Raw genomic sequence first — 26013 nt, forward strand, 5'->3', positions numbered from 1 at the left:
TGTTACCTTGATTGGTCTTTGCCCAAGATGGTACAGCTGAATGGGGTATACAAAGCATTAGTAAGACAACATTTGTTGTTTTGACAAATATGTTTCCCCCACGATCAGAACAACTTAAGTATGCCTTACAATTAGGTATGCCTTACAATGGCAATGGTATGAGTATTTTTTTGAGTGTCTTATATTTGCACTTGCCTGGCTGCCAGCTGTTTTCCGGGGCACCCTATGGGTTCTCCTCCACCAGACCAGAGTTGACACCTAGAGGTATGGCATCTGGTGATGCAAACGTTTTAAGTCATACTTTTGCTTCAAGCATAGCCTTTAGGGTTGCCATGGCTCATACAATTATTGTCACTGTTATAAACGGTCATTCATTACTTTACCATAATTTCCAAGGGACAAAGTACTTGTGATGGTGGTCGGATCACCTGTACAGAAATGAAAGTGGAATGTAGTTTACGTACATAGTAGCCTATTAGTATATTGATATTGAAGAAGCATCGCACATATGTGATCGTTCGAAAGCAGGGCCCCACAGCGTAGCATCGCACATGTGTGATTCTGAACATTCCAACCAACTATTTTCCGATGGGCAGAAACTATATGATAAACACTACAGTATGGCTTCAAAATGTACAATTAGTAGGCTAACAAGTAACACTAGCAAGTAGTAGCATTGGTACGAGTATTATCTTAGGTTGCTAGGTAACGGAAGCTAATTAAAGCTACATACCTTCCGTTTTGGAAAAATAACTCACGTACTCTGGTGAAAGTGTCTGAAATATTTAGAACTCACGCATCTAAAGGTTAAAACGAATAAACGTATCCAAAAACAAATGTCATGTACAAATTGGAAGAATTAGTGACATGATACTTTTACAGACGCCATTGCTGTGCATGCCATGACCGACTATGAACGTGATCAGCCACGCGCTAGCGTCTTTGAAAATTCAGGGCTAGCTAACTAAATAAACTATTTTGGGACAAGGTTTTCTAACAGTTCTGAACTTTTATTTTCACTGATTCTTTTGAGGGTGATTTTTGAGACTCTAAACTTTGATAACATGTATGCATTTTCAGTATTTCAAAACAACTTTCTGGAGGGTTTAACCTAGCTAGCGAAATTCTAACGTACTAGTAAACAATGTGAATCTGATATAACGCTATAAACAACTCAATTTCAAACCTATATGCCCCATCCAATTTCTAAAAATATGTTTATATATTTAAAACTATGTCTGTAAAGAAACTCACCTTTGAAGTAACTTATTTCCAGGTAAAATCCATTGTGTGAAAGACGGTAGGACCCCAGCAAAAACTGTTTAGGAAGCCCAGTTTCAGCTATGCCTTGAAATGGGCATGCGCAAAGTTGTTGCTCAGGGGCAGACTGAGGGGCAGGTTTGCTAAGGAAGAATTGTAATATTCTGTGATGACTTGTCTTTGAAAATGAAACTCTTAAGAGTCGCTTACCTTTTGGTCACATTTAACAATTTTGTAGGCCTATTACAAAACTATTGGAGCACAAATTTGCATGTCATACAGCTTTGGTGTGCTATAGCCTACAAATAATTTTTGCTTAATCATGTTACTCATCACACATTGATTGCTTTTGTACATGTTTATAGTAAAGAATGAAAGACTAAATTATATTCCACATTCTGTCTTTTTTAATTTACGATGTGTCTGCATATGAGAACATTGATGACCAATGACCTGCTGGGGCTGAGCAGCACATGAATTACATGCAGTGTCTACATTTATATATATAAACCACTATATTGCACTCAAGATCCGTTGTCCTGCGACAAAAATAAGGTAACCAGCCGACCAAGGGACGACGTCGCGGAAACGTTGTCCACGGGTCTAAAAATAAGGTAACCAGCCGACCAAGGTACAACGTCGCGGCAACGTTGTCCACGGGACCAAAATTAACGTAACCAGCCGACCAAGGTACAACGTCGCGGCAACGTTGTCCATGGGACCAAAAAATAAGGTAACCAGCCGACCAAGGTACAACGTCGCGGCAACGTTGCCCACGGACCTAAAAATGACGTTACCAGCCGACCAAGGTACGACGTCGCGGCAACGTTGTCCATGGGACCAAAAAATAACGTAACCAGCCGACCAAGGTACAACGTCGCGGCAACGTTGCCCACGGACCTAGAAATGACGTTACCAGCGGACCAAGGTATGACGTCGCGGCAACGTCGCCCACTGGTCTAAAAATAACGTAACCAGCGGACCAAGGTACGACGTCGCGGCAACGTTGCCCACTGGTCTAAAAATAACGTAACCAGCCGACCAAGGAACGACGTCGTGGCAACGTTGCCCATGGGACCAACTGGCAACATTCCCTTTATAACGTTGCTACGACGTTGCCACGACGTTGCCAGAAGGTAACGTCGCGGGTTACCAACTGAGCACTTACTGGCAACGTTGCCGCAACGTCATGTGTTAGCTGGGTATATCATATACTATATATGTGTATATGCATGTAGGTCTATGTGTAAATTAATCTTTGATTTCATTGACTGGTACATGGCCAGGGAATATGATGAATTGATTCATCAGCTGGTTAAGCGCCAATAGCCTATACTTTCCTTGCAGCAACGCATTCTGCGGCTTTGCCAATGTTACTGTATAAAAATGTAGCCTACCTGACGCAAAAAAACAAAGGCTAGGCAGAGAGTCTGAAGCACAGTAAAAGTTTCAAGTAGCTTTATTGTCAATTTCTTCACATGTCAAGATATTAAAAGGATTTGATATGACGTTTCCCACTCTCCCAGTGAAACATAAAAAGCACAGGCACAACAGACAAGACATTTCTTAAAACTAGAGCTGTCAAACGATTAAAATATTTAATTGCGATTAATCGCATTAATGTCATAGTTAACTCGCGATTAATTGCAATTAATCGCACATTTTTATTTATTCTAAATGTCCCTTGATTTCTTTTTGATCCATTCTTTTTTCAAATTGTAATGCTCTTATCAACATGGAAAAGTGGTTCGGATTGCTTTGTGCAAAAGTTTTTTTTTTTTTTTTATTGAACACAACATTGAACACAACATTGCAATGTTGTACCTGGCTTTGACGAGCGGGCGGAGAATTCGCATCAGCTGTGTGCTTGGCCATCAAACTGGTATTTTAGACTGGACGACGTGCTGCGATGATAGCTCAGTTCACAACGACAGAACACACTAATCACTATGGTCTTGTCAATGGAACCACTTAGCAACCTTTTTAAAAGTAAACTTTCCATTCAGAATCTTATTGGCATCCATATCCGCGTCTGGCGCTGGCAATCAACTCAAAACGTAACGTTAGCCTACTACCAGAGAATGTATAATATCCGTAAACGGGCTCTGCTACTACTCTTTAGCCGGCTCGCAAGCCCAAACAAGTGTGTGTGGCGTGCCTGTTGTTTTGTTTCCGGTCTAGCTAGATCCGGTGTGGTATTGTAGTTTTTCTAACATCAGTGGTTGTTGCAACAGAATGTGAAAAAAACTAAAAAGTTTGCCAGGTCAAAAAGAGCGTTAGTCGCGCGATAAAAAAATGTACGCCATTAATTTGGGTTTGCGTTAACGCCGTTAATAACGCGTTTAACTGACAGCACTACTTAAAACATAGCGTTACATATTCACATACAGCAGCATAAGCTCATAAAGCACAAAGCTTGCTGCGTCGTGTGATATTTGCAATGTACGGCCCGAGAAAGTCTTGCAAATAAATGAGTCATTTTCGGCTGAATCGATATCACTCAAACAAGAACTCATCCGTGTGAAATAAAGGATCTTGGCGATTGCGAATAACTCTATTGGTATGGAAAGCTAATCAAACTAGAATATATCTGCTTGGTCAACTGGGTCTCTCAAAAAGGGAGCTGCCAATTATTTTCCGGGGGTGTGGCAAGCTTATCTAGCTACTCTTACGTTAGCCTGCTCTGGAGCAGGTTAGTGCTAATTGATATGTTACTATGGTGATTTATCGAAAGTTGCTTCCACGAACCAAAAAGAGGGGCGTTTTTTATCTTAGCCTGAAAATTAGCTCGCTAAGCAGTTTAGCGAGCTACAACGAATACCCCCCTGGTCTGCCGGTGAATGCCACAGATGTCAAATGATCACTGTTGAGTGATGACGGGTTTTTATCCCAATTTCATCCCCGTCATGCCCAAGCATTCACACTACTAGACGATAATTTTGTATAGTCTTATTGAATATTACACTTTTTTTTTTTTTATGAATTATTTAGATTGTATGTCCTTTTGATTTTATTGACTGTGTGTAGGCGTGGCTTTGGAATAACACATTTATTCAGGATAAACAGGAGGGAATAGGTGGAAAAATTGAAGATGTAACACATTTATCCTGTATTAGAATGATTATGTGTTCAGTATTCCTTGTGTGTAGGGGAGAGGCCATAAAATATGTCTGGCCTTATCTGTGTTGGGTGAATCATGTGGTCAAGCTTACAGGGGTCAAAAGGCGCACACACTCACACAAACACGCACACCAGGTCTACGCAAGGAGCCAATGAAGAAGAGCCATGGAACATTTGCATGCCTTTGTCTTAACCAATGGCTGTAAAGAGTGGGGCTGCTTAAATAGCTTTTTAGCATAACATGCTAGCAAACAAACTTGTAGCATAATGGCGTGTGATGTTTTTGTCTCCCTGTGGGCCGGCCGCAAGCAATACAGCTTTCTTAAACTTGTTCACCGACTGACTGTGCAATGCTTGATAGATTAATATTTCTGACACCAGGGTTACATTTCGACTGATTCCCCCTGACGTTACTGATATGCATAACACACACAGGCAACCAGTCACTTGTTCATCACCACACATTGAACGTGTTGCCCCTGACTTGTTAGATCAAGTAGGCTCAGTGGCGAAAATCTGCCATCAATTTTAGGGGGGACAATTATATGACATTTTCTCAAGAGCTTTTCCTGAGGGGGACACCAAAATTACTGCTGTAACACATAGCCTACATTGTAATATGTTAAATGTATATAATTAATATTATTTAAATTTCCTTATGTTTACAGTGATTTATTGGGGGGGGAAATCACATTTTTCCCAGGATGGGGAGGTTGTGTCCCCCCCGGGATTTCCGCCTATGAGTAGGCACAATTGCTCAAAGGATTGGAGAGCAGATAGACAACAGTATTATATCTCATTTTAACCCACCTAGCCTGGGGCCAGAGACATACACCCACATACTGACAGTAACACTCTGAATTGACCTTCCAACACTGTGGATATATCCCAGGCTCATTTGGTCACTCACAGAAACGTCAAGGATTCCCCTTCTTTCAGAGGGGATGGATCTGACTCAGTTGACATAGAGGAGTGGGAAGACCTATTGAGGGATGTTAAAAAGGGAAACATGAATACTGACGAACATGTTGAGGAGATACTTTTTCACCTGCGGGGCAGAGAAAAACACATAGGCAAATTTGGTTGATTATAACCTTGATTCTTTTTATTCATGAAAATGTTATTAATTTTCAACAGAATTAGAACTTTTCTGAGTGGGACATGTTTTTGCTTAAGTTTCAAGAATCAGTAATGCTTAATAATATCAGCGTATATCATATTGTACATGGTTATCACCCTGGCCTCTTTTGCTTGTGTATTCAGCTGTCTTGCCATTTTAGGTAGTTAGCATAGCTATCTCCCAGAAGTTGACGAGCTGTTAAACTAATGTTCTACTAGTCTAGCATGTGTTTGTGACATTAGTGACGTTTCTGACTGTGGCTAGCTAGTTAGCTACAGTAGCTTAATAAGAATAATATTTGAAATTACAATAGGTTGTGCTATTGCCAAAGGCAGGCACACCTAATAATACAAACATAAAACAAAATCTAATTTGAAGAAGGTCCTCCAAGTTACAGTATATTCAAGTAACAGTGAGATGATGCATGGGGCAGTATAGTTGATCATAAAAGTGGATATATGGCATAACTAGAGATGCCACAAGTGTTGCTGCCATTCCTGATCATTCGCATGAAGCCACCCTCTCCCCATCCAGTACCCCAGCTAAATGGGAAAGAAAAAAAAGGGGCAGAGTTCCAAAACAGGAGACCTTAAACATACACTGTGTAGTTTACAAAACATAAAATAATACACAATGTGAGCAAAAACAACATTTAACAAAAGGAATAGTGAGTAAGAAAGCTACTCCCACCTGTTCTTAATGATCCAGTAGTCTTTTCCTCCCTCAGAGCCATAGCCAACCAGCAGCACAGCATGGCTTAGGTTGTTAGGATTGCAGCCTTGTTCCTCATATATGCCTATTACACAAACACACATTGTTTAATGACAGTTTTAGAAATACCTAAACATGAAATATAACAACCTAATGAGACATTCTGATTAACCTGAACTGTAGAAGAGGAAGCTTGGGTGATCTGCATCCAAGGCTATTGTAATTGGACCGATGGTTGCCACTGCATTAGCCAGGGCTTGCACGTCTCCCTTAGGTATAAACCTGTAATCACTGATATGGGCAACCGACTGATGGTTATCATAAAAACATGGCTGGGTGTCCTGGAGATAAAAAAACAGGACTGTTACTTTTGTGGCTTGAAAAAGAATAATGGGGGTGTATTAAGACAGCCTCTTACCACTGATGTGTATGGATACGTGCTGGTTGATTGAAGACCATTGCTGACCACATAATCATAGGCGTTTGCCATCCAGGCACCACTACAACCATAGGTACCATAAGGCTTGGAGCAGTCTACCAGGTTCTGCTCACTCAAAGACAACTGCTGACCTGTTTTCTTGAAAATTTGTCCCTCTATGGCTCCTGTAGTGCTAAATGCCCAGCAAGAACCACAGTAGCCCTGAAGAAAGGACATTAAAACAGTTTGTACAACTGAAAATGTAAATGTCATCACAGATCAAATTAGTTAAGCAGCAAACAGGATATATAATAAACAAAAACACACACATTTACACATCTAAGAGTCAATAGCAGTGGTCATTTGTGTTCAAAGTACTACTTATGTAACCCTTACCTGGTCTTTCACTTCAGTAACTAAACCTGTAGTTCTGTAGTCAACCGAAACAGCTCCCAATGCCCTAGCATTGGAACTGAGCTTTCTGGCTGATGCATTTTTCCCTCTTCTGAGATTGTCATTTGTCAAGGCACCTTGTAAACTCTTGTACTCCTGACTTGTCTGAACAGGTGGGACAACAATATTGAAATAAGCATTGTTTCCTAACACAGTAATACAAACACAGTTACAGAAAAGAATGACAAAAGAAAATACCATGTCACCGTATTTATTTATAGCCATGATAAACTTGGTTGTCCCTTTGAAAAAACCTTGATTGTTCTTTTCAATCAGCCTCATATTTTCCTCCCAAATGGCCTTTCTCTCAATGTCTTCATACTGCATAGATTATTACAAGCAGAAGCAATGATATAGATAGATATATAGACGTATATATTTTTTGAGTGTAAAATTTAAATGAATTCTGTAATACATTTAATAAAGTTTTTATCCAACCTTCTCATCATAGGACACCATGTGGCTGCTCTTCCACACCTGCCACACTGATGCTACTTCTTCATCAGAATCTGACATCACTTTCAGTGGACCACACAGAAGGAGAGAAAGCAGTATTGCTCTCAAAGTAAAGCTGGCCCATAAGACTAAAAAAATACATGATCAGATGTCACAAGAAATTTCAAAAAACGTTTTCTTTTTAGAGAAAATATATTGATAGATCATTTTCTCACCTTCTTTGATATTGAGCTGTCTTGGCAACATGTTATGAGACTTTACTCACTTACTCTGACAGTGACATATGTCACTATATCGTCTTTTATGGTCTGTAAAGGAAGGTGTGATCACTGTAGACCTGCCTGTCAGCAACAAGAGGAAAGCTTCTTAGAATTTACACTAAGACTATAAACACAGCTCTAAACTCCTGTTCAACTTCAAATCCCTCTAAATTATTATGAAGCAAGTCACAACAGGGTGTGGCATATCTTCATAATAACACAGGTAAAATAACACTGCAGTGTTATTCCTTTTGCTTTGACTCTTTGGTAAAAGAACAGTCATTGCCATTGTACTGTTCTACGCACTGTATGCTTTGCTGTGCAAGTTTCACATTCATACTGGAAGGGTTAGAGGATCTCCATGTTCATAGGTTTTATTAAGCGTGGAAAGATTTGTGACACATGCATGCATAAAAAATCTTCAAATATTCCAGGAAGGAAGGAGCTAGGTATACACTGTGACAATGGAACACTTCTTCTAAGCAATGCTCTATTAATTCATGTACAAAGTTAACTCTGACTAATAACTGAACTGAAGAAAATGATCCCTTCTTCTTCTGGTGGGACGAGGCTTGTGCATTTCATCAATCCAAAGTCAGCATAAAATATATGATTTTCAAATATTTTTAAGTTTTTACAAATGTGGGTCATATATTATAATCCTCATATATTTACATATACAGGCGCTATATATAATAGTAAACATAAAGAAAAGGTAATCTATTATGTGGGCAGCCATTATGGGAATCTACCTTTAGTTTTCACCATCACTAAATGCATTCGGAGTGTTAACAAAGATACTTTAGAGCTCAAGATGCTTAAACTGTCTAAGGAAAATATTGTATGTGAATCAATTGTATTGTTAAAAAAGCATATGGTTTGCTAATAAGACATAACCAAGCGCGATGACTCTGGTTGGCTAAGAAGCAAAACATGAAGCATACATTGTGAAAAGCAAATAAGTGCTAATGCTAATGGATAGAACCAGAAGAGCATGTAGTTAAACAAATTAGAATTATCAAGATTTTTTGGGAAAGTAAACATGGATAGCATGAACAAATTAGACATTGGTTTTAATGAACTGATTGAAATGGTCTAACTTAAAGAAAGACAGACATTTTGTACAATGATTACATCCTTACTAATCATAAACATAGCCCACGCCAATACCATGTCGGGAGGAAAGCCATGATCAGGGTTGATCAATGAGGTTGAGGGCTGTTCGCGTCTGAGGCCCATTTGAAGAATGAAGACTGAAGGCCGAATTATACTACTCCATTTTCACGGAGACGGACACAAGGAACACCCTCTCCGATGTGGAACGCCCTCTCCGAGCCCCTCGGAGAGCTTTACGTGCACCTTCTGATTTTCCTGACTATCCGTCCACTAGTCCGTAATTTTACGGATACCCCTTGGTTGTGATTGGTCCATTTTAAGAACCGCTTGCGTCAGGGGTGGGGGCTGTGTTGCCGTGACCAACAAGACGAATAGAATCCTTTGACCGCCATTGCTGTAAGTTTTTACAATTCATATTTCAGCTAGACAGTACATGTAAATCAGCATCTGAATTAAAATGTGACGAGAAATGGGCAGTGTAGTTGCTGAAAATGTGCCTATTTTATTGATGAAACGGCTCATTTGAAAATTTGCTCCGACTTTTTGATAACCTAGCAAGCATCGCAGTGCAGCGCCACCTACTCTTCTGGTGGTGAATTATTTTCAGCACCCACAGCCTTCGAAGTACTATGAATTAAATGAATCCGTCCAACTCCGTCCGTCTGTTCGTAACTGAGTTGGAGTAGTATAACTCGGCCTTTAGTCTGCGTGATCTCATTCAGGTTGCAATTAGGATTGTGTTTTGTTTACTTCTTCTGTAGAATCAGAATCAGCTTTATTCGTCAAGTAAGTAAGGTGAGTACTGTAATCTTATAAGAGTTTTAAAAATAAATAATTCAAACTACTACACACTACTATACAATGTTAATCAATTAAATATACAATAAAAATAAAATAAGATATAAAGAAGAGTGTAATGTGATTTATGCATTGTGCAATGAGCATTAAGTGACATGAGCAATTCCGACATGGGAGTCAGATGGCTGAGCGGTGAGGGAGTCGGGCTAGTAATCAGAAGGATGCTGGATCGATTCCCTGCCGTGCCAAATGACGTTGTGTCTTTGGGCAAGGCACTTCACCCTACTTGAACTTACTGTAAGTCGCTCTGGATAAGAGCGTCTTCTAAATGACTAAATGCAACTTTATGACAGTGTTTGTGCCAATTGGGAGTTCTGGGTCTTCTTGATGAGGCCACCTGCGGACAGAAAGAAACTGTCCTTGTGATGTGAGTTTTAGTCCTGATGGACCGCAGCCTCCCTACGGAGGAGAGTGGCTGCAACAGTGTATGTCAAGGGTGGGAGGAATTGGCTACAATCTTTCACTCGGTGTGCAGGTCCTCGAGAGATGGCAGATTGCAGCCGCTCACCCTCTCAGGAGTGCGGATGACACGCTGCAGTCTGCTCTTGTCCTTGGCAGTGGTAGCAGCCTACCAGATGGTGATGGAGGAAGTGAGGATGGACTTAATGATGGGGGTGTAGAAGTACACCATCATTGTGTGCCTTTGGCAGGTCAAACTTCTTCAGCTGCCGCAGGATATACATCCTCTGTTGTGCTTTCTTGGTGAGGGAGCTGATCCTGGGAGAGGATAGTGCCCAGGAAGTGGAAGGACTCCACAGTGTTGTCTGGGAAGTGACACATGGTGAAGGGCCAGAGTGGGTTTGGGTTCTTCCCGAAGTCCACAACCATCTCCACTGTCTTTAGAGTGTTTAGCTCCAAGTAGTTCAGGCTGCACCAGGTCACCAGGTTGTCAGCTTCCCACCTGTAGACAAGACTCATCCCCGCCAGAGATGAGCCCAATGAGGGTGGTGTCATCCGCAAACTTAAGGAGGTTTGACGGACTGATAACTAGAAGTGCAGCTGTTGGTGTACAGGGAGAAGAGCAGAGGGGAAAGGACGCAGCCCTGAGGAAATCCAGTGCCGATGGACAGGGAGTCAGAGACGTGTTTTTCCAGCGTTTCCCACGTTCAGTTGGGAGAGCTTCTCCTGAAGCAGGATGATGGTGTTGAAGCAGAGCTGAAATCCACAAACAGGATCCTGGCGTAGGATGCTGGGGAGTCCAGGTAATGGATGGTGGAGTGGATGGCCATGTTTACTGTGTCGTCTACAGACCGTTTGGCTCTGTAGGCAAACTGCAGGGGGTCTAGAAAAGGGTTTGTGATAGATTTGAGGTGTGCCAGCACCAGGCGCCCAAAATACTTAATTACTACAGAGGTCAGGGCAATGGATCTATAGTCATTAAGGCCTGTTGGCCTTGGCTTTTTGGGCACCGGGACGATGGTAGAGGACTTGAAAAAGGCTGGCACATGTCTCCAGGGAGGTGTTCAATATGTTGGTGAACACCGGAGACAGCTGGCCAGCACAGTGTCTGAGGGTAGCTGGAGAGACTTACTTTGCAGGGGTTTTGCCTCTTGAAAAGTCTTAACACTAGAGGCGAAGAGTGGAGCCACACATTTGGAAATAACACATTCCTTTGTTATAATATAATGGGAGGAAGAAAAGGTACTCCCAAGCTGTAGACGGCGACAACTTCAGAGTAATCAAAGTAAGTCAATAGTCTGTTCCTCTGAAAAATGCACTGGGGTGCAATAGTTCAACGCTTCCTCTCTCCAACGAAGGGCATGGGGAACAGGTTGTGCTGACACTTAGCGATAGGACTTGTACACAGATCCATCCAGGGGAAAGGGAAACTGGCTGTGTGTGTACATTGTGTTGATAGTATTAGGAAATAGTTTCAAGGAGGGAGGGGGAGTTTGGACTATAAATATGTGTGGGATTTTAGATGTCTCTAGCATTTTTCTTTGATTTCCTGTAACTAGGCCTGTCGCGATATTGACTTATCGCACGGTATATGTAAATGAGCGCAATAATTTTTGGTGCTGTGATATATTGCAACTGATCATTTTTTAAATAAAAAATAATGATTATATTCATTTTTACATAAGATCGAATGTCACCAACATTTTAATCGATCCTGCTGCCTCATTCGTCTTGTCAGCTTTCTGTGTCCAATGCATAGGCGGGACTAGCGTTTCCACACACACAGAGCGGACACCGACAGGTGAAGAGAAGGCGTGAACTCACTGTGTTATAAAGTGTTCTGTTTCGTGACATCTACAGTTAGTTAGGAAGAACAAGTAAAAATTGACTTGGTTTCAAAGCTGCAATCTTCAGCTCCGGTGTGGGAACATTTTGTCTTTAAGCGAATGAGATGAGAGCCAATTAACGTGAACGGGCCAGTATGTCGACTCTAAATGTCGACTTTAAAAACAGTAGAAACGAAAAGAGGCAACTAACCCAACATCTCACCTAGTGTTGTGGAAAAAACATCACACTGCTGTAATTATGAAGATGGAGAAATGGTTATAGATTATATGATTGAAAATGAACCTCTTAATTACCTTTTTATTTTTATATGCTATATTACTGAAAACCAGATGCAAAGCTGTTGACTGATTAGTATTACCACTAAAACGTAGAAGATATAAAGGCCAAAATGTGGAAGTCCAGATAGATAGAGTTTGAGTTCAAGAGAGAGAAGTATGTGTGTAGGTTTCTTCCCGGAAGGACTACAAGACCCAGATAGGGCACTACAAGGCCCAGATATCAGAGGACAGATTTATGTCCTTAAACTCTGTATAACCTGTGCAGCTGGGCTGCAAGGCCTCACGTGGGCCCTGGAAGGAGAAAGTTAGGGAAAGTCCAGGCTATTCAAATTCTGTGACAATGGACCAATCGAGTGTGAAATGCATACATGAATCTGTGACCACATATAATGTACCAATGCTAAAATATCATAAAATAATGGAGAACAAATATATAAGCAAATGTCCGGAGAAAAACTCCAGTCAGACTCCGGGGTCTACTCACGTTTGTTGGAATCAATCCTTTGTGTTGGATTCGAATAAACACTTTGCATCATACTTTGCTGCCGTTTCCGTACTGTTTTACATTTTGATATTGGTTAAAAACTTAAGACTATAATTTCGACGACACTAGCAATTCATAACTATCCCACCCAGTTTTTCAACCTGTGAACAACAACTGGAGCTGGAAAGGGGTCTTCCAAACAGTTGTGTTACAGATGCCTTTTTTCCGACAGTGCAAATATGAACGTGACAGCGCACACTCACGGATAGCGTAACTCGCTATATAGCCAAAGAGATACAGCCATTAAACACAGTAGAAAAACCAGCATTTACCAATATGCTGCAAACTTTTGACAAACACAGGGCTGCCAACTCTCACACATGTATGGAGGATTATAGGGGCCAAAACTAAATAAATAAATACTTGGATAAATAAATAATTATATAACACAAAGCTTAAATAAATGACACAAAATATATAAATGTTACATGTATTTGTGTGTATATATATATATATATGTTTACATTTTCATGTGTTTACATTTATTCATTTATCCTTACATTTATTCATTTATACTTACATTTATTTATTTATACTTAAATTTATTTATTTATACTTACATTTATGTATTTATACTTACATTTATCCACGGTGAAACTTCCTGCAGCAAAATAAATCTGTCCTCCCCCCGTCACAAAGTCAGGGGGCGGGTTAAAGCCTCTGATGAACAGTATTACACACCAGAGCCATAGAAACCTTTTTCTATGACTCTGTTACACACCAGGCAGGCTCAACCAGTCGATCAAGCTCTCTTCAAGCTAGAGGGATCCTCTATCACCTCACTCTACAGCTGCTAGGGGTGTGCGACACTGCACGATGTGGTATAGATCCGATACCAAGGAGTAAATACAGGGCCAGTATTGCCAATACCGATACTTTGGGCTTAGAAAAGCAGTGGAGGGGCAAAGTGAGTTTGAGCGAAGTTAGACGGTGTTTGCACAACCACTATAGTGGTTGTCATATATGATGTAAAGGAAGTTGTGTACTCAGTGTGGAATTAAACTTAAGTATCGATCTTATCACGCTATCAATCAGGCTATTGATACCAACGTTGGTATCGATAGTTGCCGGGTTTCCCAACCCGGACACTGTCGGTCTTAAGATTGATATGCCCACCCCTATGCTGTATCATCTCGCTGAGGATCGTGAACACATTTTCATTGATGTCTGTGTCAGTTAGGGCCAATATCATTCCTATAATTTCAGCGAAGCTCTCAATATGATGTAAAAAAAAAAAGTGAACTGGCAGGTGCCTCCATCTCTTCAGCTTCCGCCAACATTTCGACCACTGTAGCATTCAATATTTCATTCATTGAATGCGCACAAGGTGCTGCCACCTTGGAATAGTCAAAAGCAGTCGAACTAGTTGAACCACCAATCAGAGGCTTTGACCCGCCCCCTGACTTGGTGACGGGGGGACGACAGATTTATTTTGCTGCAGGAAGTTTCACCGTGGATAAATGTAAGTATAAATACATAAATGTAAGTATAAATACATAAATGTAAGTATAAATAAATAAATGTAAGTATAAATAAATAAATGTAAGTATAAATGAATAAATGTAAGTATAAATGAATAAATGTAAACACATGAAAACGTAAACATATATATATACACACAAATACATGTAACATTTATATATTTTGTGTCATTTATTTAAGCTTTGTGTTATATAATTATTTATTTATCCAGGGGGGGGGGGGGGGGGGGGGGGGGCGGTCATTATGTTTTTAGTGGCATAAAATAGACTGAAAATTACAATATCATTTATCGCAATTAAATTTGGTGCAATATATCGCACAATAAAAGATATTCCGCTCCGAGTTTTCTCTTCACCAAATTTCTTCTAATGACTGCAAAATGACTACAGATGTCAAGAGATAAGTCAGTAGTAGCCACAATCAATCCCTCATGATTTTTTCCACATGTTGTCCGGTACTTTTACCGCCCCAATAGTTTTTTCTCGGCTATGGTTGCTGATTCTTGAATTTCGGCCATGTCGTTATGAGTGTTCTCAGTGGTAAATTGTACAGCAGTCATAAATACAGCATTGGGGATAGATTTTGCTGCCCTTGTCTCAATATGGTTGTCTTTTTTTGTGTACCTTGCACTTGGCTATTTTAAATGTTAACAGCATGGCTATAATCAGAGAGATTACTTGATCATGGTGCTGAATGGGTGAACGATCAGTTTTCTTGAACCCTCTGACTTTCCAGAGTGATCAGAATAAATGGCAAACTCCATGTGCGTAGGCCAAATCTGTAAATATGGTTACATGCCGAGCATAGTTGGGGGCACTGATTCGATATTAAAGTTGTTGTTACCTTTTTGTTGTGCACCTGCACTACAGCGTATCTGGCTTTCAGCCCATCTGGGTCTCTGTAGCAAGAGGGGTCGGCTCCAATATCCCCCTAAATGGAATGCTGTGACCCCCCCATTATTTTAGCGATACGTTTCTATAGGAGAGATATTTACAAAATGCCCCCCCCATCATATTCATTCTGGAGCCGAGCCTGAAGAACCATCTACAAACATGGCAAGCTGAGTATTTTCAAGAGGCTCGGTCTTCAAATCAGAGCTTAGTTTAACATACTCAAAGACTTGTTTCACAATCATGACACTGCGCATCATGCGGCAACGGTATGCTGTCAGCTGGATTTACTGTGGTGAATGGGTTAATGCTAACATCTGGATATGGCAAAAGAGTTGAATATGCCTTAACCCTTTCTCCTCTCAATCAACTTGTGATCTCATACCCCATAGTGATTGTGAATGATTTGTCATATATACAATTTGTGTTGAGAGTAGTATTGGTTGCTTCCTGCCTCCCATTCCTGATGCTTGAGCTAGCATGGCAGTGGCATAGTTCTGTAGGATTGATACGAACAAATCGAGGGGCTATTTGTCGTCTGGAAGGGTCAATGCAGATGCCTGTAGTAAGATATGTTTGATGTTTTTTAAATGCCTCAGTTTATTTCTCCCTTCAATAGGTGAAAGCAAACAGGTACTGAGCACTCTCGCTTAGTGGCACACTAAAGAATGCAGAAGTGAGATTAATGTCCGTGAAGTACCTTGATGATTGTGGCACATTTGTAAGCAATGTGGGTGGGTTACGAACTACAGCATCAAAGTCCTCAACCACCTCGTTGACTACTCTTAAATCATGTACAAGCCTGTACCTCGATTGGTCAGCCTTCAGGATACATTGGGGTGTAAGCTGGTGATCGGGTTTTTTTGCAGCACCCCAACTTGGAGTAGCCCTCATATGATTTGCTCAATTCCGGCCTCAGCCTCAGGCACCAGTGGATATTGAGGTTGGTGGAGGCCAGTGTAGAGGAAATTTTAGTCATATGTACAATAAATGTGCTTTAAGAGAAGTTTTAAGATAGATTTAAGAAGCTTTGTACGATGACTGTTGATTTAACTCCATTTGGTAGTGATGCCATTTGGAGACATGAAGTCTGGGTGACCTGAAAGAGTTTTTACACCTGGGGGGAAGAGACAGTTGGTCTAAGGACAATGAGGGTTCAGCTGTATTGTTCTTGTGACCTGGGGGAAGGTAGATAAATGGATCAAGCTGCTCTGACCCTTCCTGCTTCATAGGTGATGTTAATTAAATTCTTGTTTGAAGATGGTCACACAAAGGACAGTTGACCATTTGGCTGGTCAACTCCTGCTGCTTTACTATCTATTGGTTTGGGGAGATATGCCCCATCAAAGAACAGTGAAACAATTGCTAGGGAGATGTATTGTTTCAAACTGTCACCAAGTTGAGTTGGCCAATCACAGAGTTTGCTTCATTTATTGATTGACCTTATAGAATGCCATTTGATCTGAAGTGTATATGAGGTTGTGATCTTTGGATGTTCGGGATCACTCTTGCAAACGATTTGTGGCTAGCACACCCTTCGTTGAGACTGATCACAAAGTACTTTGTTTAAATCATATGTAATTGTATAATCTAAATAAATTGTATTTGAAACCATATCCCTTGACTATTCAGATCTACACAGTGCCATTCGAATTCTTCCTTAGCAGCCAGCACCCTGGTTTCAGTCTTACTTCTATGGGCTGAGCTGATCTAATCAGCCCCACGTCAGTGTAGTCCTGGGACCACAGTTGGCCTGGTACTTGGGCTAGCATCTAGCTTAGAAAATCAATTTCCTCCAAGCACACTCATGTTCTTTGGGTAGACTACTTGAGGTGTAGCCCAGGCAGACATAGAAAGCATGATGTTGATAAAGTTCTTCTGACTGACAAATGTGAATGTTCACATGTGGTGTGGAGTGTTGATGTTGAACTCTTCGGTAGGGATGCACCAAATCGAGGTTCGGTTTCGGATTTGGATAACTTTTTGACGGGGTTCGGTTTCGGCCGAACCTTAGATTTTGTTTTCACCGAATCCAAACCCTACGCTTGCACTACAATGGTCGACATAATGATGCCACCGTTGATTATGGGAAGGTGTTTACATAGCTAGACCGTTCAAATGCAGTAGGCTGAGAGAAAGTGAAAATGGAACTTGTGAGCAGAAAAAGTTTTGTTTGGCTTTCAGTCAAAAGAAGGCGATTCAAGTTGAGCTACACGTTCAATTTGCAATACCGATTTGTCTCGTGGTGGCATGGACCCTAAACAATACACAACATATCCGCTGTTAAAACATTTTTGTATGAGACATCCGAAAGAAATTTAAAAGGCTGATATTTTGGATATTGATTAGATCTTGAGATAGGCATATGGTAATTGTCAAAATATTTTTTCCCACTTGTCTTCCAGGCATAATGTTGCCTATTCTTATTATTTTTTACAGTAAAAAAATAAAAAATGCACTGCTGTGGACGTTGTTTACTTCATTAATGTGTTTACTGTGTTAATGGACTGAGGCTGGGAGTAGGATTCGGTATTCGGTTTCGGCAGAATCTTAACCAGTGGATTTGGTATTCTGCCAAACCCCAAAAATCTGGATTCGGTGCATCCCTACTCTTGGGACAGGTAAGTGCTGTGGTCAATGTCTAGTGCCGCCCCATGCCTTCCAATGATGACTGCAGAGGAAATGGTTGTTTGTTGAGCCAGTCTGCATTTTTCTTCTTGTCATTCTGTGGGAAGTATTGCAGTGTACAGTAGTAGTCAAGTAAAGGTGGTTTGGCTTCATGATTTTGGGCCTGGATAAATGGCAGCCATGGAGTGATGGCTGGCCTCACTTCAGGCTGTATCTTTCCCAGCCAAAACACTGTCTCTTCTTCTTTTGGAGAACTTGTTGTCATTTGTGGCACACCATTTTTAACGTGCACCCCATGTTTTGTGGAACATGAGATCTTACAGTTCAGTTGGCAGAGTGTATCTCGGCCCACTAGGTTAATGGGAGTGTTGTGTTGTAAACCCTAATCCTAAATTAATGGAACCATTTTTATGGTCTGTCCATCAATTACCATGTCTATAGGGGTTGTGGCGTCGTGTGAATGAGCTGCGTTCGTGCAGAGAATCTGATTGTTTTAAGTAGGCAGCCCAACCGGGGAGGTGAGAGGCTTGTTTGGATGATAGTGAAGAGGTCTGTCCTTAAATCGTTGATCAGTCAACAATTAACGATTATGATAACTTTTTTACTTCTATACTATTTGAAATGTTCTGAATATAATAATGTTTGATCTATACCTTGCAATATTAATTAATAAGTGCCAAAGGAAAGAACCATAAGGGCATGTAGTTAAACAAGTTACAATTTAAACAACATGAACCGCTATAAGTGCAAGTGTACCTGTGGAAAAACAAGCAACTTTAAAAACAATATATCACAGCGAGTAAAAACATTTTTTTACTCAGTTACCACTAACCACAAGAGCAACAAGTCTCTAAGCAAGAGTCATTGTGATCCTTGAGGAAACTTAACAATCGGGTCAAGCAAACCATTCCTAAGTACCGTTGTACTCCCGGAACAAGTGCGTCTTGAGCCTTTTCTTGAAGGTGGAAAGACAGTCAGTGTGTCTTATGAAGGCGGGGAGTTGATTCCACCACTGGGGGGCCAGACAGGAGAAGAGCTTGTGTTGAGACCGGGCAGTCTTGAGCGGTGGGACCACCAGGCGGTTGTCTTAAGAAGACCGTAGGTGGCGGGTGGGGGTGTAAGGCTGCAGGAGAGACTTGGGCCCCATTTACACGGAAGAAAAACGCATATATTTTCATGCGGTTTGGCCTTTCAATTACACAAAAACGGAGGTTTTATCACGGAAAACGATCATTTCTAAAAACTCTGGCCAAAGTGGAGATTTCTAAAAACTCTGTTTTTGTGTTTGCGTGTGCATTAGCTTAAACAGAGTTTTAGGTTCTCAAACGTCACAGTATGGGACTCAAAAAGCATCACGTCACGTGAGCGTCCTGTTTATAGTAATAGGTGCGTTCGACTTCATGCAGCGCCGGCGTCGCCTGCAGCCACCTGCAGCACCGGCTGTCGGCACCGCCAGTGCTGCATAAAGTCAAAAGGTGCGTTCGACATGGACTGCGGCTGCAGTCCATGTCGAAAGTATAGTGGTGCCAAGTGGTGGATAGGGAGCCAGGGTAAAGAGACGAGAGTGTGTTATCCTACTTTCTGGTACTGGTCAATAGTCTAGCAGCAGCATTTTGCACCCGCTGTAACTTTTTAAGTATGTACTTGGGAGGCCAAATCAACAGTCACACAGGTCAGCAAACGCTTTGTCACCTCGCCTACGGTCTCGGTTAACAAACGTTTTAACAAATCTCGGTTTACAAAGGCGTTTGTAGACCTGTCTAGGAGTAAACATTTGCTGTTTATTGTATCATTGATAAACTGTAATTATTCTGTTTTATAAGGCTGTGCTTATCATTGTTTATCCTCCCATATTGTGATACCATACTCTCTTGATTTCCTGTATACATTGTCCACACTGTAAAAAATATATTTATATCAACGCACTTTTTCTGTAAATTATACGTGTTTTTTTTGTATTTTTGAATTACAGGAAATACAGATAGAAAGACAATGGCAAACTGTAAATTTATTTTTTTACATAAAAATTACAGCCAAATGCTGTTACTTAAACACACTTGTGTGTTTTTGTACAAATATTAATAACATTTTCACCAAAACACAATTTCAAAACGAGCTATTTTATACAGATATTTACTATCATCCCATGGACAGATAACTTCTTAATAACTCATTTTTGGTTTAGACATAGGAACCTTGAATTGTGAACTGAGCTCGGGTGGTTGACGTCATGCAATCTCAGCATGCACCAGTCAATATCAAAGACTACAAAGGCCTGCAAAAGCCTTTTTGGGGCTACGTCGTTGTTTATGATCATTGACCAATGCACTTTTAGTAAAGCGCTCTCTTGGAAGTCGCTTTGGATAACAGCGTCTGCTAAATGAATAAATGTAAAGACTCCAGAGTAGGACAAAGGAAAGTTGATTAGATAGTTGTGTAGCGGCAATGCCCCTGTTACCCAGAATGCCCCGTGGCTAGCTGAAAATCTACAAAGTTAAAGGTTTAAACGTAGTTAAATACGCATTGTTTGGATTTTTGTTGTTGTGTTCGTTCTGTTTTGATATGTGTAATGTGATGGTCTGTAGTTTGGATAAATTAAGTGTTCACCCTGAGTGTGACTGTTGTCCAGTTAGATGGTGATCCAACCTGTCTTTTATGAGTTCACACAGTTATTTGATGCTACAGATGTATACTGTATATCTCAATACTGATTACAATATCTGGGTGCTGTATGGTGTGCACACAACTTGATTTGAATGAACAAGTTCAATCATGATATCTTGTTTTGGCTTTATTGAATTTTTATATGTCGAAGTAAAAACAAAATGGTATTATAACATGGGTTTATAATGTGAACGTACACAACGTACATATGTTTGTACAATTACAAATAGTTTTTTCTCCTGCAAATCTGGTTTATTAAGGATAATAATACACATTTAAAATGAGAAATGCTGTTTTTTGCAGAGAAGTTCAATTAGTAAAAGTCATATTTACCGGCAAATAACAGCCTGTAATTTAATATTATAGATATATCTTGTACATTTGGTAAAGGAAAATGACAATTATTTTACAGTTAATTAATGTTACTAAAAAAACTTTTACTGTAATTTAATGGGTTTAATCTGGCGTCCTAGCTGCAAGATTGTTCCAGTTATTTTTTTCATTTTTTTTTTTTTACAGTGCAGTCTTCTGTGATACACAACTTGAGTGCAACAGACACCTGCGACTCACATTTGTGTGACCTTGCTTTAACTAATTCCTTTCATTGACTTGGTACTTTCAGAGCAATTGGGTGTTATCAAGTACGTCTTCACTTGGCGAGCCGTGCCAGGAGTGCAACATCCGTGGTTAGTGATTTCCCATCTAATTCCTCAAAGCCCGTAGCAACGCTCCATGGAAAAAAGGTAAGAGCTGTCTTGAGCTTGTGGACAGTCCCTGTTGATTTTGAAAATTGTTTTAGAAGGGCTGAGAGAAAGGAGAAGGGGAAGCATTAGCATAAGTCAAGGACAATGATTTACTATTAGCCTCTGACACAGGCTCTATCTCTGTCCTGGTTCTACTTGACATAAGTGCAGCTTTTGACACTGGATCATCAAATTCTCCTGGAACGTATGGAGAACTATGTTGGGATTTATGGTACTTCACTTCAGTGGTTTAGATCGTATCTATCTGACAGATCACAATTTGTCCACTATGACGGCCGCCCATCCAGGAGTTCCACTGTTATATACGGAGTACCACGGGGTTCCGTTCTAGGCCCTCTGCATTTTTCGCTCTACATGCTGCCTTTAGGAAACATAATTAGATTACATTTTCACTGCTATGCATATGATAATCAGCTATACATGTCTATAAAGCCTGGAGAACTACCACATGTTCCGGAAAAATGTGTTTCTGGGATAAGAACTTCAGATCAATTTCCTTCTCAATTCGGATAAAACAGAGGTGCACATTATTGGACCTAAAAAATACAGAAAGAATGGACCCACACGGAATCAAAGTCTCTCAAAGCCAGCTGGTAAACAATCTAGGAGTCACAATGGACCCAGAACTTTCGTTTGAGTACCATATTAAGCTAATTACCAGAACTGCATTATTCCATTTACGTAAAATAGCCAAAATTCGAAATTTCCTCTCAAAGGATGATGCTGAAAAACAAATGCATGCACTTTTTACATCCCGATTGGACTACTGCAATGACTATTCTCTGGCCTCCCAAGTACATACTTAAAAAATTACAGCGGGTGCAAAATGTTGCTGCTAGATTATTGACCAGAACCAGAAAGTAGGATAACATACTCTCGTCTCTTTACTCTGGCTCCCTATCCAAGCCGGAGTTGATTTCAAAGTTATATTACTAACCTACAAATCTCTGCATGGATTGGCACCACTATACCTCTCTGGTCTTTTTGCACCCTTTCACCCCGTAAGGTCACTAAGATCCCAAGATGCCGGCTATCTGGTGGTTCCCAAAATTAAGAAAAAAACCTGCTGGCAGCAGGGCGTTCTCATTTAGAGCAACTCTTCTCGGGAACAAATTACCTGTCTCAATTAAGGAGGCTGATACCGTTTCGACATTCAAAATTAGGTTAAAAACGTTTTTGTTTAGTCAGTTCTACGACTGCCAAAGTGTGTGTATGTACTTTCAATGTAAACCTGAGTTTGTCTTCTTTTTTTCACCTTTATTTAGCCAGGTAGGCTAGTAGGCTCTGTATATGTATCATATATAACTTACCAATAAAGCTTCTACATGTTCATGTCGCCCCACCTAGATTTGACAAATAAAGTATACCTGTTACTGTATATTATTACTGTTATTGTTTCTTTTACTAGTTGGAGACAATGGGGGACGTGCATTCTTATTTGTGTAAGAATAACGTATTTTAGAGTTTCTCTTCCCTGGAACAGATTTCATGTTCCAACCGATGTGGGCTGGTGCTATCTTAGGGCCTCATTTACCAACATTGCGACCGCAGCTTAATCTGCGCCTTTGTCCAACCGCAAATAGCGGACGGTGTATTTCAGCATTTAGCGTGGTATTTATCAAACCAGAACCTCGTCGGGCAATCAGCGGCCATTAGTGTTAATTAAAGCGCCGTTAAGACGGGAAAAATCGCCTGTATGTTACTGCCACCATGGGTGATTCTCGAAGAAAAAAAAGTTCAGCGAACAGGAGCTAGAATTATACCCACCCATTTTCCCTTATACCTTCCCAGCAGTGGTAATCTGCGTTTTCATTCAAGTGCGCTGCCTCTGTAAATACGGTGTTATGTCTTTACCCGCTATTTCACGCCTGCAAGGGGCGCAATCCTTTTAGTAAATGAGGCCCTTAATGTCTAGGGCTGCATCAAATACCCTTTTTGCTAGGCTAAATTGCTGCACTAGTCCACACTTGACCGGTGGGGATCTCATTATAATAATATAGCTGCAAGCAGCAATGAGGTGTCCAAGCCGGTAAAATGAACTAAAAACATTTTAGACATCCTCAGAACAGGGTTCTGAGTAAATGCAGCTTTGAATCCATCAAAGATTTGCTGAGATACGACCCAGCTTCCTGTTTGCCGGCTTTGCCGCAGATTTTGATTGGCTGTACCGATCAAAATCACAAAAAAAAAAAAGATAGTTTGTGTGAGGATTAGGGATGAGATAAGATTTTAACAATTCTAATTCCTTATCAATTTCTGCTTATCAATTTGATTCCTTATTGATTCTCATCGATTTTTATTGGGCAAGGGGGGGGGGGGGGAAGAGCACAAACGGGTTTATTGTTGGAATACCACTTCAGCATTGCAAGTATTGTTCTTTGAATCTTTATACAACTTCTATTTCTTCTGTGACACCCTTCAGCGCCTTCAAATCTTCAACTATCAAAAAATTCAGCAGTATCAGGCTTTGACTGCCATGACTTTTCAGTTTTCTACCTCTTATGTTTAAATTAATATAAATCAATATTCATTAAAAAAAAATCCTCTAAATCCTCTGAAACTTCAACTTTCAAATAGTTCTTCTTCCTCAATATCAATACCAAGCAATACCAAGAAAGGCCAGTATGTACTCTACACTGTATGGGTGAAGTTTATGTAATTACAATGGGCAGGGTGCAGTCTCATCTAAAATAATCTCAATTGAACCATCATAAAGTCGTGGAAAATTGCGAAACCATTTCTCTTGAAGTGTCACTTTGTTGGCAAGAGTCTGCGGTTCTATAAATTGTGGGTGTCGCTGATATGGTTCTGTGCCACCACTTAGGTGACTAGACAGTACTGTGCCACTGTTTCCTGCGGGCAACAAGGTTGACCCCCGGTCCTGCCATTGCTGTGATACTGTCATCTGAAGTCTCTCCCTGGCTCTTTCCCTTTCAGAATCAGAATCAGAAGGGATTTTATTCGCCATGAATGTTTGCACAAACAAGGAATGTACTTTGGCAGGGAGGTGCATACATTAAACATATAGGAATTTTGGAACTTAAATATGTGGACTAACTATACAAAAGGAGCAACGTCTAGCTAATACTAAGGGGGGTCTAGCTAATACTAAGGGGAATAAAAAATAATATAAAATAAATAATATAAGTAGCCCTAATTAACAATCTAACCTAAAAATACAGATAGTGCAAACGATACATTAGTGCAAATTGCAATGTGCAGGGTGTCATTGTGCAGATTGTGATTTAAAGTCATCTTTAAACCAGCTTCACTGACTCACAGTCTGTCTCCTAGAAAAGACATAAGGTGTTTGCCATCCTCCTAACTACCAGTACCCAATACTACACAATTAATCACAACAACAATACCATTGCCTCAAACTAATGTTGGTTCAGTCACCAGTTTAAGTAGAGAGTGGGATACCCCCAGACCATAGCATTGTCCAATTATGTCCCTATTTTACAAGTCTAAAGAAGACAACCCATCATGTTGCCAAACAAGAGACTCAACAAACTTACTCGAGACCCTCTGTCTCTGCCAGTCTGTTCCTGCCTACCTGCAGCTCTATTGTCTGTTTGTCTTCTGGTGCCTCCTCTGCCCAATGGCATCATTATGAAACATTCAATTAGCACATTTCACATCATTTTTATTAACATTTTATCAACTAGTCTTTGAGATTAGGCCACTAGGGTTCTTTCTTTGCGTTCTGGTGTCCTGAAATGCTCTGATGTCCGTCTTTCTTTTTTCTGAAATTTTTCTACCATGCTGGCCGCACAAACAATGTCCAGGATATTAACAGTAGGACATGGGCTTCTATCATTAATACAATTTTTCTAGAATAGGCTTCGATCTACCAGGTAGCTAGACAGTTAGGAAAGGTGAAATGGATTGCATTGACAAGGATTGAAAGCTGTATGAGTTTACCCTTTACACAATGCAAACTGCAACCTTTTGTCATATTCATATAATTCATGTTTTGGTTTTATATTGGCTGGATTCCCAGAATAGCTGAATTTGCAGAGCTAGCGAACCCCAATTCCGTTTGTGTTTTTTTCCATCATCTTTGCTATCGCCAGTTTACTCCAGATCGGCACACAGGTGCTTCAAAGTCCCCAGAGACGATTTAGCTTTTGCAACGATACCATTTAAGATAATTATGACAATGGTGGAATATATTATTGTTCTGTTCAGTATCGCTAACCATGACAAATGGATTTCGAAGAACTACAATATCCGTGCTGATTAAATTGACGATAGCAAAGTTTCCATCTTTTGACGATGCCAAATGGAATAGGTGCTAGCTAATGTTTGCTCAATCGGTTTGTTTGCTAGCTATGCAAATGCAGCTAGCTTAGTGTGTGTGAACCCTGCCAACATAGTGAAATCGCTGTGGTGCTCTTAACTGGATTAATTTCACGTTAGCTAGGCCTACCTGCATTTCAGATAGTAGACACTCAAGTCACCTTGTCAGATAAAGAACACAACTACTGCATTGCTAGCTTCTCTCTGACTCTAATTCAAACAGCTGGTGATGTTACTTAGCTAGCTAGCTAACATAGTGACCAATGCAGGGGAAATTGTGAAAGTTATGAATGTTTTATTGTATTGAGTGGTATAAATAAATTGTCAAACCAATCCTTTCTTACAACTACTTACTGGACATCAGCCACCAACGACAAACAGATACTGTCCGATTTTCACACATGCACCTGCATCACTGCTGAGGGCTGGGGCTGTGGATCAA

At 40.5% G+C, this 26013-nt stretch overlaps 1 protein-coding gene across 2 annotated transcripts; it reads right to left on the reverse strand.

Annotated features, from left to right (window-relative positions):
* Positions 1-5463: 5463 nt before the first annotated feature.
* Positions 5464-7862, reverse strand: cts12 (cathepsin 12). Of its 2 annotated transcripts, XM_047049582.1 has the most exons (8): positions 7754-7862; positions 7521-7666; positions 7281-7403; positions 7026-7187; positions 6630-6851; positions 6384-6552; positions 6191-6296; positions 5464-6042 (listed from the first exon to the last, which is right to left on the reverse strand). In XM_047049582.1, the coding sequence occupies exons 1-8, from the start codon at positions 7782-7784 to the stop codon at positions 5943-5945; spliced, it is 1059 nt and encodes a 352-aa protein (XP_046905538.1). In that variant the 5' UTR covers positions 7785-7862; the 3' UTR covers positions 5464-5942. The 2 variants fall into 2 exon arrangements, with proteins under 2 accessions (XP_046905538.1, XP_046905539.1); XM_047049583.1 differs by lacking the exon at positions 7281-7403.
* Positions 7863-26013: the final 18151 nt, after the last annotated feature.

Source organism: Hypomesus transpacificus, chromosome 26, assembly GCF_021917145.1.
Source record: "Hypomesus transpacificus isolate Combined female chromosome 26, fHypTra1, whole genome shotgun sequence".
NCBI lineage: Eukaryota > Metazoa > Chordata > Actinopteri > Osmeriformes > Osmeridae > Hypomesus > Hypomesus transpacificus.